The sequence below is a fragment of the Telmatherina bonti genome (assembly GCF_933228915.1).
Source record: "Telmatherina bonti genome assembly, chromosome: 8".
Taxonomy (NCBI): Eukaryota; Metazoa; Chordata; class Actinopteri; order Atheriniformes; family Telmatherinidae; genus Telmatherina; species Telmatherina bonti.
Genome location: NC_136626.1, coordinates 34,681,303 through 34,694,015, shown reverse-complemented (window position 1 = coordinate 34,694,015; position 12,713 = coordinate 34,681,303). Strand labels below are relative to the sequence as shown.

The window sequence follows — 12,713 nt, the reverse complement described above, 5'->3', positions numbered from 1 at the left end:
CCTCTGGACTACTAGAAGCATCTGGTCTTCTGATCTAAAAGCCCTAACGGGACCATGATGTTGCAATCGCTCAGAAAGGTACAGAAATGCCAGACCATTTAAATACTAAAAAGCCAAAAGTAAAACTTTAAAAACTATTCTAAATGAGACAGGCAGCCAGTGAAGAGATCGCAGCATGGGGGTAATGTGCTCGCACCGTCTTTTTCCCGTCTTGTCCCTGTTCTGGACCAGCTGTAGGCGGTGGAGGAGAGACTGGTTAATCCCAGTATAGAGTGAGTTGCAGTAGTCCAGTCTGGAGAAGAGAAAAGCATGAATGACCCTCTTTTAACATAAAGCAGCTTTTCCCAAACTAGTGGTCCCAAAATCACTGCAATGTTTGTTATTTTGACATTGTTGCTCAAATATAAACTTCTTTTTGTTTAAACCAGCATCCTGAGTGTGAGGAGCCCCCCCAGGCCAGATACCCCCAGCCTCCCCCAGCCACAGCGGCCCTGCCTGAGAGGACAGCGACCAGCAGAATGGAGCAGGTCCAAACTGCAACATCTGGTGAGAAAAACATTTCTGCTCCTCTTTTTTAAGGGTTGTCTGTTCAACAGTTACTCTAACTCATTACTCGGACTTTTATCAAAATATTTGTCTGGTTTTTTTGCAGTTATTAAAGGTTTTCATCAGTCCATGGCGTCTGGCAGCGCAGCAGCTGTCCCTGCTGACAAAACGTTTCCTGATAAAAACGTCCTGGCTGAAACTAAACTGCTTAACGACATGAAGTCCATCAAATCTTTGAAAGATTCGGGAATGTCAGGAGTCTTCACTGGACAAGCGGTAAGCATGCAGCTGCAGTACTTCATATCTTTCATGTATCCACACTTTTGATTTTGTTTTTCTCAGATAAAATGTGGATAACTCTGGCTTCTCTGTAGAATAAGATGGTGGTCCTTCCCACTGAGGAGGCAAACCTGTCGGACATTGACTACCTGGTACCCACGCACGACGAGAGAGGCCGCCCTATAGCTGAATGGAAGAGGCAGGTAATGGTGAGACAACTGCAGGCGAGGCTGCTGGATGAGGAGGATCAGAGGAGGAAGGTAACATCATCCCAAAAACTGATCATTTGATGTTTAATGCTGTCATTTCTTTTAAATCTGCCATTAATAATACTAAGAAGTTAATAACCTTTTCAGAAATTTGTTTCTCTTTGTGAATATTATCAGAAATATCAGAAAATCATCTAAAAGTACAAACACAATTCCTAAAAGCCGAGGTGTAAAATGTAAATATAACAGAAAGCAATGATTCTCCTATTGTAGACAGCAGAGATGCATCCTAGACTCATATTTCCTTCATTTCCTTGTAATCTTGGTCCTTTATTCCAACACTGCGATGTCTCTGGAGCATCGAATGAACTGGTTCATTGGAAACTGCTTTTTTTAGAGGCTGCATTCACATCGGGATAGTCCACTAGACTCGGCCCGATTGGGGACTCGGCTCAGCTGTAAGGGGGTGTATCCATGCGGTCCGAGATCATGTTCACGCTGCACTTTGGTCAAATGAGCCAAACCTTAAGAATAATATATCCCCATTCCCACCAGATGTGGCGCTGCACTAGTATTTTGCAAAATGGAGGACAAGACCGGCATGAAGAAGAAAACTATGAAGAAGACGAAACTATGGCTGTTTTGGGTTTTTATTGTGTCTTATGCAAGTATACTGCAGAAATCCACTGCAACAATGGACGCAGTAGGAACACCAGATGAGGCAGAGGACCCTTAACGCCATCGCTATGTATTTACCCACAATGCAATGCTACGCCAAATGCAGGAAGTGACTTTTTTTGTAGTCCGCTTCCTGTATTTCATCCACACGCAGTGTGTTTTATAGGCGGACCGAGCGTCTTTGATCCGAATAAGAAATAGTTTCCCCAAACGAAGCGACTTTCCCAGCAAACGGACTCGGATTCAGATCAAAATGCTGATGTGAACGTGTCCTAGAGACTAAAGATTATCTCAAAGGTCAGACCCCTGCTGTCAAAAAGTCCTGGAAGTTTTGATTTACCCATTAAGGTCTTGTCATTCGGGTACTGTAGGAGCCTTCTGACTCTGAGATGCCGAGCAGCTTTATTTGAGCAGCACATTTCATGTCTAAGAAAACTCAGTGTTTTGCATAAAACAGTTAAAGCATTTCAGCAGGATGAGGAAGAAATATTAAAAAGGAAAATTAAAACAAACCGAAAAGAGTAAAGAAATTTAAAGAGAATAAGCTGCAATACAGAGAAACAGACAGTAAGGTGCATAAGATAGAGCAGATGCCAACAGGAAAAGCATCATATTCATAATCATTGTCTCTCCTCCACCACGTCATAGTTCCTTATTCACTGATGAATTTATGTAGATTTACCTTAACAGGCATAAAAGAATCCACTGTTTAACTGTCAATATACAGAAATATATTAAAAAACGTCATCTAGAAAATCAAATTGCTCTATAAATGTACACAATTAAAGATAAGCAAACATACCTCACTGGCTGCACATAACCGAGAGGGAATGAAGGAGTGACAGAAAAGTCTTCATATTGACACCGTACATCATTTTTCATCCAGACAAAAACTCTTCTTCCTCGTGCGTCCAGAGCAGGTGGACATGACAAGAAAGGTCGCTGTGCAACGAGGAACGTCACTTTAGTTCCTACCTGAAGTTATTGTAAAATCTATTTCCAAAGTAAATCAAATCAACCATACAAATAATCTAAAAACATAAACAATATTACAGTTAAAATCATCATCATCATCATCCTCAGCGGTTTGACTCAGACTTCAGGTTTTCTGTTGTTCTTTCCTGATATCAGCAGCAGAAAAACTAAATGTTTACTTTTAACTTTTGGGATAAAAAGCAAACTGGATCCAGATGATCTTGAAGTCTCAGTAACTCAAATGGTGCCAGAACCAGAACCATTCAGTCTTACACACCAGCAGAAACATTTTATAATCGGTTCTTTGCCTTGAAGGACGTATCAGGAGTATAAATATGTGTGAACCAGAGTGAAATGTTCCTGCTGCTGGTGTTTGTGAGGAGACGAGCAGCAGCATTCTGGATTACTTTCAATCCTCTCAGTGTTTTTTTAGAGACCTGTAAAACCTGCATGACAGCAGTCTAGACGACTGAAAACAGATGATGAAGAAGATTTTATAAATCATGCTGAGTCATCAGTTTTTTTTATTCTACGTGTAACGGTGGTAAAAAGCAGGTTTGCTTACTGCTTTAAATGTGGCTGCCAAACTTTGCTTAGGTGTCCAAAATGACACCAAAGTGCTCATCTTTGTTTCCAAACTCAATCATTTCAGTCAGTCTTTATTTAGCAGAAGAAAATTCTGCAACATACATGTGTGGATTGTACTGAAGCGTTACACGGGGACCAGTTTCCTGGTGACACAGTAATATAGAGCTGAGTGTCACCAGCAGAATTATGGCAGGGCTGCATGGTGGTTAGCACTGTGGCCTCGCAGCAAGAAGGTTGCTGGTTCAGTCCTTGGCTGGGACAAGGTTTGGGCAGTGGCCTCTGTGTGTGGAGTTCTCTCCAGGTACTCTAGCTTCCTCCCACCATCCAAAAACATGTTAGGTGAATTGGTTACTTTGAATTGCCCCTAGGAGTGAGCGTGAGTGGTTGTTTGTCTCTGTGTGGCTCTGCCGTGGACTGGTGTATCCTGCCTTTCACCCAAAGACTGCTGGGATAGACCCTGAATTGGATTAAGCAGTTAGGAAAATGAATTAATTATTTGTTTTTCTGCATGGTGGCGCAGTGGTAAGCGCTGAAGGTCGCTGGTTCGATCCTGTATGGAGTTTGCATATTCTTCCCGTGGAAGGGCAGTACAGAGAATCTTCCTTTACAAACCAACAAACCAGCCTCCCATGTTTACCGCATGTTGTTTCTTTCCACGCTCCTGGAAGGCGGCGCCGGATAAAGCTGGCTGCGAGGCCTCAGCACTGCCCGGACCTGAGAAATGGTTCTACGTTTGTCTGTAAAATCTTGGACGGGTTGTATTTAAACCTTGATTTTCCCCTCGGGGATGAATAAAGTATTCTTGTATCTTGTAAGTATCTCAGTGCGTGGGCTCTCTCGGGGTGCTCCAGCTTCCTACCACTGTCAAAAGACATGCATGTCAGGTTAACTGGTTACCCTAAATCCTCCCTAGAAGTGGGTATGAATGGTTGTTTGTCTCACTGTGTGGCCCTGTGATGGACTGGCGACCTGTCCTCTCGCCACGTGATAGTTGGGATAGTCTAGTTCAGGGGTCGGCAGCCCAAAATGTTGAAAGAGCCATATTGGACCAAAAAACAAATATGTTCGGACCCGCAAAAAAATAAAAGCCTAATATAAGCCTTATCATGAAGGCAACACATGCTTTATGTATCTATATTAGCTATATTAGCCTACTATCAAAATGACTAAGATGGCAACAAATACATAATGAGCCTTAATAATAAAATATTTATTTTCCCTGCAGTGCATCCTGTAAAGAATGACGCACCACGTGACTACTCTGTTGTACGATGCCGCCTCATGTTTAACTTTATTGCTATATTAATGAATTATGTTTCGTTGCTTTGATGAAATTAAAAAAATGCAATATAGAAATCCGATTTTTATGTCATTTTTATTTTGAGGATTCGAAAAAAAAACAACAAAATGGAACGTGCATAACGTGTCCCTTATCAACAAACAGAGCGCAATAAAACGCTGCCTGCATTTATAAAAAGTAAACCAATAAATCAAATTAATACAGTTTGATTACTGTGCAAATGCCAAGCAAGTCAGTGCGAGGGTAAAACGCAGCAGCATCCTCTTCTCTTTAGACACGCAACCAACGCAGCTATCCTCCGACCTGAGCACCGTTACCAAGTGTCATTCCACATATATACTGACAAAAATCAGAAATCATTTTATATAAACATCCACTTTGTTACTCAATCTGTGTCTATGAAGGATTATGTTCTCCCCCGTTTAATGTGACTTCTGTTGTCGGACATCACTGGTCAGCTTCTCAACATGTAAGATGTAACTTGTGCTGAATTAATGTCCTTGATTTGCTGATCGGTGATGTTGCCGCCATTTTAATGGTCCTTTCCTTCACTGCCTTAGCGGAGAGGGGCATGTCTCGGATTTTCTGTATGATCTCGGTATTTTTTTTTAAGTCTGGGAATACGTGTTCTGATATGTTGATGACTGACTCCTTCGTGTAGTCACCATCTGTGAACGGTTTTCCACGCTTTATCTCCCGGGTTGCAACTAAACTTGCAGCAGCAGTGGAGTTTGGAGATGCAATCCACTTAAATCTATTTTTGCGCTTCTCTAATTTCTCCAGAAGTAATGCAATCGCACTTTTTGTGTCACTCCCAACTGGGTACTGGCTGCAAATGTAGCATGCTTTCCCTGGAAATGTCTTTCCACATAACTCTTTTTGTTATTTGACAACTTCTCGCTACAGAGCAAACATTCAGGCAATCCTTCCGCATTGGCAGTGAATGCAAATGATTCGGTCAAAGAAACGTTGAATCCTCTGTTCTCCTCGGTTATTTTTCTCTTTTTCCTTTTGGGATCCATGTCCCATCACACAGCCCCGGATTGTTTACAATGCCACCTGCCTCCTCCCGCCCTGCTGATAGGCTATGTGTGTCGCAGGCTATGACGCAGATCTTCCTTGATAGAAATGTTAAAATTTAATATTTATTCTACATATTTTTACAGCATTGGAAAACGTTAAGAATGTTTGTGTCATGTTTGTCCTCCTACAGAACCAGATCAAAACAAAAATATAGATCTTTTTCCATTTTTAAAAAAAACATTTTTGAAAAAGCTCCAGGGAGCCACTAGGGCGGCGCTAAAGAGCTGCATGCGACTCTAAAGTCGCGGGTTGCCGACCCCTGGTCTAGACGTTTCAGTAAGAAAAACAATTACCATTTATTGGTGCGTTAAGTTTTCTTTTTAAAAAAAGGGGCAGATATTACAAGAAATTTTCTTTTTTCTGCTCCTTTTCGAGTATGCTGCTCTGTTTGTTTTGTTTGTTTTTGTACTGTAAAGTCTTGTTTTATCTTTTGTATGACCATGTGAGAAATAAAGTAAAGTTATAAGTCTCCAGCTCTCCGGTGACCCCTAATCGGACAAAGCAGTTCAGAAAATGAATGAATGATTATTTGTTTGTGAGCGTGCGACCTTGTAGATAATAAATAATATGGATCCAGATGGAGCCTTGGATAACTCCACATTTCATCTTTGAGGAGATCTATAGGTATTAGTCTGGTCGCTCAGTTGTGCTAAACTCTAAGGTCAGACTTTTACCTCACGCTGTGCTGGAACACACATCACAGAGCCCTTTACTGGTTTCCAGTTCATTTTAGGACTCACTTAAAGCCATGGTCCTGACTTTTAGATCCTTACATGAGCTGCTAAAAAGGCAACCCATCAGATTCGCTCAGCTCTTCAGGCCAGTGTGAACCGGCCGTTCCCTGAATTCTGCACCGGAGGAGATTGTGAAGCGGCGGTCGCCAGATGTGAAACACTCTGCCGCCATCTTTAAACTCCTTACGCCATGTGGAGTCTTTTAAAAAGCAACTGAAGACATTTTTGTTCAGGCTTTTAGCTAAATGTGGGTTTATGACAGTTTTTATGTTTATGTTTATGGAAATGTGTCTCTTGGTACCGTTTTATTATTTTAGTTGGTATTTTCCTGAAATTGAAGGTTTTTGTGATGTTTCTCTGTGAAAAGGGCTGTATAAATAAACGTTACTTCCTTCCTTGCAGCTCTTTGACCATTTCTTTTCTGATAAGTACCAAAATGCAGAAGCTCTGATGTTTTTGGAAACATACTGGTCATTTTTCCATCTACATGGATCGACTTGTTGATCAACATAAACGGAAACTGGTTCATGAATGGATGAATTCTTTGGTTTGTGAGGGCAAAAATGTCAAATATTATTATTATATGCTGCAGCAGCTTCTTCTAAACAAATAGCAACTGAACCAAACCAGACTTTAATGAGAAAAGCACAAACTGTGGTCCAACTCAGTAAAGCCATTTTAAATCTGCATTACTGAAAAATTATAGTCACCATTAACTTTTAATTGCTAACAACAAATCATTCACACATAACCCGTTGCGAGGCAAGTCGTATTTTTGAGGTCTGGATTGGAGTTTAACTGCATTATTACTCTTTTCCTCCATTGCCAAAAGCATTTAAAATGTTTGACAAACTTTAAAATGACATTCTGCTTATTTATCTTCCTGCCCTGTCGTTGGTTTACAGGAAAACGGGAACAGCTATGCCAAAGTCAGCTGGAGATACTCCCAAGCCCACAATGCCATCCTGGGGCCCTCTGGTGAGCTGCTGACTGAGGATGACCTCATCTATCTGGAGCAGCAGATTGCCAACGTCTCCATGCAGAGGAACTGTGCAGGTTATGATCTGGAGCTGGCTCGTCTGGCCGAGGAGCTCAGGCACATCCTGCCAGCCCCCATCGTCAACATCACCGTCAACACGCAGTTCAGAAACTTCAAAAGCCACGTTCCGCTGCCTGTGTGGTGTGGCCGCATCTCCGGCATCGTGAAAAGCATGTCTCTGCTCATGACCAACCTGACCGACCTGCCCTACTGCAAGATGCCCAACACCGAGCTAATAACGGTGTTTTCTCAGGCTCCGGACCGGCAGCTTTCCACCAGGGTACGAAGGGAGAGCATCAAAGATGAAATTCATCAGTTCGGAGTATCTGTGAGGACTCTGAAGTCAAACTTTGAGACACAAAAGTCATCTCTGTCCGATGAGTCAGAGAAGAGCGTCACGCTGCCTTCTTCCACAAAGCCTGAGGGCGAGATTTCACACCACCAAGCCAATGTTTTAAAGCCAGCAGCAGAAACAGACCAGAACAGTGACTCCGGCATTGACTACGACGAAAATGTTGCAGACGTTCAAGAAACAACCAGCCTCAGAAAGGAGCGCATAGTGGTTCTGTTTTTAGGCCACTGGAAGAAATCTGCCTATACGGTGGCTTTAAAGAGCAGAGATCCAGTAGAGAGGAAGATGAGCGGCGGGAACCCGGAGATGGGCCACAAGCCTGGTTCTGGTTGTACTGGCAGCGCAGAGACTGAACAGTCAAAGATGATGAACAGCTCTCTGGGACATTTCTTCAAGCAGAGGAGTGCTGTAAACAAGATGATGGGAAACTGGAGGAAGATGATCTCCAGTGTTCCTTCCAGGCAGATACGCAGGTGAGGCTGTGGGACCGCCCCATCATCCCCAGTCTGCAACATGATCAGATCGAGAGGGGTGGTTTCTCTTTGAGAGGGCATCATCAGCTTTTTACACATTATACAAGTTTTTAGAGTTTAATGTTGAATAATTTATTTTCACTCATTATTCTAAGTTAAATCACTTATTAAAACACACACGTAGGTAATTAGATGCATATTTTAGTTTTTTCTGTTTATTTTTTCTTAATTCTTCAGTTTTTTCCTGTATTTATGAGACACTTCCAGGTTCCAGCTCTAGATGAGCAACAGGAATGTGATTTAGTATCAAACAGGACAAACTCCTAGCTACATCTGATCTATTATTTACTGTAGACTTTCAGTTCAACTAAACAGTCAGAAATTACCATTAGTCAAGTTTCTGCAGTACTGGAAGCTGCAGTTTGAGGATCATGACTGCAGTCTCAGGATCCTCTCCTCACTTTTAATAAATGAAAAACAATAAATAATGTTTCTATGAAGTAGCTGTTGTGAAAAGCAGACTGTGGTCCTAAAGCAGCTGCTTCTGGCTCTGTAGATACCCTCCATCTCATACAGTCAATTAAAAACAAATGGGGTGAAAAAACCCCAAAAAAGTTGCAGTTCTGCCCTCATTCTCTCAGTACGTCTGTCATTACTTGGTTCAGTGTGACCCAGAGAAGCAGGATGTTCACATGTCATTTGACATCTGCATCAGTAAGCATCTCCTATGCAAACATCTTGTGGTTTATCAGCCACACGGAGGCTCTGAGTGACTTAAATCATATCATGGAGGTTGTCTTTAATATATGGCACAGTATCTTTAGAAGAACAAACTGGGAACTTGAGGAATTTGGCTTTGGGACCTTATATGTGATGTGAGCGAGCGAACAAAAAAGGCCTAATAGAAGCTAAACTCATGTCTAAAACAAATATGAGGCCCTACACTTTTTAGAGTCAACAAATTTATTCCACCTTTTCATGCATTTCATTCATCTGCTGAACTGAAAGCTAGACAAGAAGTAGGTTTTCTTACAGTCATACGTGTCTCCATATCCTGTATGACACCTAAAAATTAGAAGATTATGTAATTTGTCTGACATGCCTGTTCCACTTTTTATTGAATGTGTGCTCACATGAATGAGTCTGAGATCTTTGCTTTTGTGCCCTCAAGAAAGGTAATCACAACTCCCCCATCAGCTGCCATCAGCTGTGTTTCCATTACATTTTTCAGCAATATATGTGATGTTTTTAAAATTTGTTTCCATTGAATTGTGTTAAGAACTTAAGTGAGTTTAGATTTTATGAGAATTGCTGCATATGCCCGGTGGCCAGGTAGCCAACTAGCCAGGTAGTCAGGTAGTTAGCTAGCCTGCTAAACAGGTAGGCAGGTAGTCAGGTAGCCAGCTAGCCTGCTAAACAGGTAGTGGGGTAGTCAGGTGACCAGGTAGCCATGTAGTCAGCTAGCCTGCTAAACACGTAGCCAGGTAGTCAGGTGATCAGGTTGCCAGCTAGCCTGGTGGCCAGGTAGCCAGGTGGCTAGGTAGCCAGGTGGCTAGGTAGCCAGCTAGCCTGTTAAACAGGTGGCCAGGTTGCCCGCTAGCCAAGTGGCCAGGTAGCCAGCTAGCCAGGTGGTCAGGTAGCCAGCTAGCCTGCTAAACAGGTGAGAGGGTCTTGGCTGCAGCCTGGAGAATGAGGCGGGGTTGGACCTCAACATTTTGATTGGATTAACCATAACCCTAACCCTAACCCTAACCACGCCCATTTGTAATCCAAACCCGCCCATTTGTAATCCAACCATGCCCATTGGACGTCCAACTCTGCCCAATATCCAGCCCTGCCTCATTCTCCAGGCAGCAGCCGGGGGTTATTGAAACAGGTAGCCAGCTATCCAGCTAGCCAGGTGGCCAGGTAGCAGGTTGCCTGGTTTCAGGTTTTCCACTTGCTGCAGAGGATTCTCCACAGCTTTTTAAAGCCCTTCTACCTCATATCCCTTCCTAATACTATGTAAAAACTCCACATTTCACTACTGTTTGCTATCATAATTATTTTTCTTTAATTTATAAATACATTTTTGTCTCATCTTCCGTCAATACATACGAATGAATTTGTTTATTTCAAAGATGTTATAGGCAAACAATAATTATACATTAATGGACGGCCATTCATAAATATAAATATTTAAATAAAGCAAACACAACAGACAACTACATGTTCTAACATACCCAAAATGGAGGAGGAGGAAGTACAAACTTAGATTTATACATCATACGTTGTATTTTAAAACCTACCAAATTGAACTTATTGTGTAACCCCCTATGTCAGGTTACGTGTAAATGCGATGGAATTGCTTGCTTTACACTTTTGTGATATAATTTTAACACAATAATTTCAACACATCTGAAAAACCACCTCATGAAGTGTAAGAATCATAAAGTGTGAGAACTTTATATCAATATTTGAGAATTAAGTTTAAGTTAAGTTTTTAAAAATGTGGGTATTTCCATTACCAGTTTGTATTGCAAGATTTTGGTTTTGTGTCTCTCTGATGGAAACTGAGCTATTAACCCATCCCCTGGCTGGCTGAGTCTGCCCTCTAAAGTTATGAGTGGGTGTCAGCGAAAGCTGCATCCTCTCTGTGAGACTGGTGTGGAATGGGCGTGGACAGACACAGCAGAGTCACTAGACACCTTTGGAACGTCTGAAATTAAGGACCAAGGCTAAACTTGGGGTAAAACTCTTTGACAACGATGTTGTTGGACCCCCAAATGAAATACTTGAGAAAATGTATCAAATGGGACATTTAAGTGTGTCTCAGTTATTGGATCTCCAGGGTTGTAAGGGTCGATCATGTGAAAACTGTAAAGTCTTGTACGAAATATCACAGCAGTCCATCCATTAGATATACACTTATTTAATTTGTACTATATAGAGTGAATTGTGTACCAACACACACTCTAACATTGTAATCCTTTGCCACTTCAATAAGATTATAATACCAGCTATGCTTTATATTCAATTCAGATAAATTCACTTCACTCAGCCTTATTTATGTAGCGCCCCTTCACAACAATGGTGTATCAGGGAACTTTACAGACCATCAATTCAAACCAATTTATAAATAGCCAAGTTAATAGAAACCAACTGATTGCATCGAATCTTGTTTTGATCCAATCTCCCATCCTGAGCTGCATGAGGCGACAGTGGGAAGGAAAAAACTCCCCTTTAACAGGAAGAAAACCTCCAGCAGAACCCAGCTCAGGGAGGGCAGCCATCTGCCTGGACTGGTTGGGGTGGAGACGACAGGAAAGACAGATCAACATGTACAGCAGCTTTTATTTAGGAAGACCTGCTGAAAAATATGTTGATGATGGAAATACTGTCATATTTTTATATATGAAGGAAAAGCAGGAAGGTACTACTCAGTGCATTATGGGACATCTCCATGGCTGCATAACTAATGGATGGCTAGACTACCCTAACATTCATAGCATGACCTGGACAGTTGATATGTTCATATGAGCTCAACATACTGATTTACTGGGTTTTCATACAGAGGAAAACAAATCTTCAAATAACCTTGGCCCTAATGGTAGACTTATTTTCAGTAATTTACAGCATTTTGAGGAATAACTGACAGCTTCATAATTAGCTTCTGTGAAGCTTTATAACCCGTTGTGTCATCTACAGGCTCCACAGACAGCAAGCCGTCTTCTCCCCGGAGCAGTTCTTACCTCGTCTGGATGGGGTGCCTGTAGCGTACGATACTCTGACCCTGGATCTCTTCATGCTGGGCTACTTCCACATCCTGGAGTTGGACCTGCCTGTGGACGAACGCAAAATGAGGCACCTGCTTTGTTTTGAGGTGTTTGACCGCGTTGGAAAGTTCCCCTGGGAGGTGGTCAGGGACTTTCATAAGGCTGTCATACAGGACATCGAAGCTGGTAACCGCGAGTGGAAGGACGGCTTTGAGGACATTAAAGTAAAGTTCTTTGGGAACACGGTGAGTCAGTGTGAAGACACTGCAGTTGTGGTGCAACACAAGCTCCCAGAGGTCAGACAGGTCCCTAAAGTAATAGTTCAGACACCTACGCCCGACGAGGGCATGCTCTGCAGTGGAACGGACATCTCCAGTTTCAGCAATGATGAAATCTGTCAGTATATTGACCGTAGTTTTGCTTTCTGGAAAGAGAAAGAAGCAGAGATTTTTGATTTTGAGTAGTGGCTTGTGTCATCTTTTTGATATTTTCGGATGCTTTGTAGTTAGAGAACATTAGGACTGGGTGTCCCAGCGTACGGGAACGGAACTGGAACAGAACTGGAACAGTTATCTCGGAAATGGAAGAGTAATTAGATCATTTTGCATGCTTCATCTAATATTGCCTGTTCTTAATTCTGCTTTTTAGAATTTTATACCATTTTAATTCATTTTGTTTACAGATGAGCCTCTCTGCCTTTGT

General features: G+C 42.0%; 1 protein-coding gene across 1 annotated transcript in view; it reads left to right on the top strand.

Annotated features, from left to right (window-relative positions):
• espnla (espin like a) overlaps window positions 1–12,475 on the top strand; it is a gene marked incomplete at both ends in the record, with an annotated part of 39,801 nt that extends 27,326 nt beyond the window's left edge. Inside the window, 5 exons of the mRNA XM_079245514.1 lie at window positions 429–546; window positions 653–822; window positions 921–1,085; window positions 7,298–8,256; window positions 11,944–12,475. Coding sequence (XP_079101640.1) covers window positions 429–546; window positions 653–822; window positions 921–1,085; window positions 7,298–8,256; window positions 11,944–12,475 — 1,944 coding nt within the window. The remainder of the gene's footprint in view (window positions 1–428; window positions 547–652; window positions 823–920; window positions 1,086–7,297; window positions 8,257–11,943) is intronic.
• Window positions 12,476–12,713: the final 238 nt, after the last annotated feature.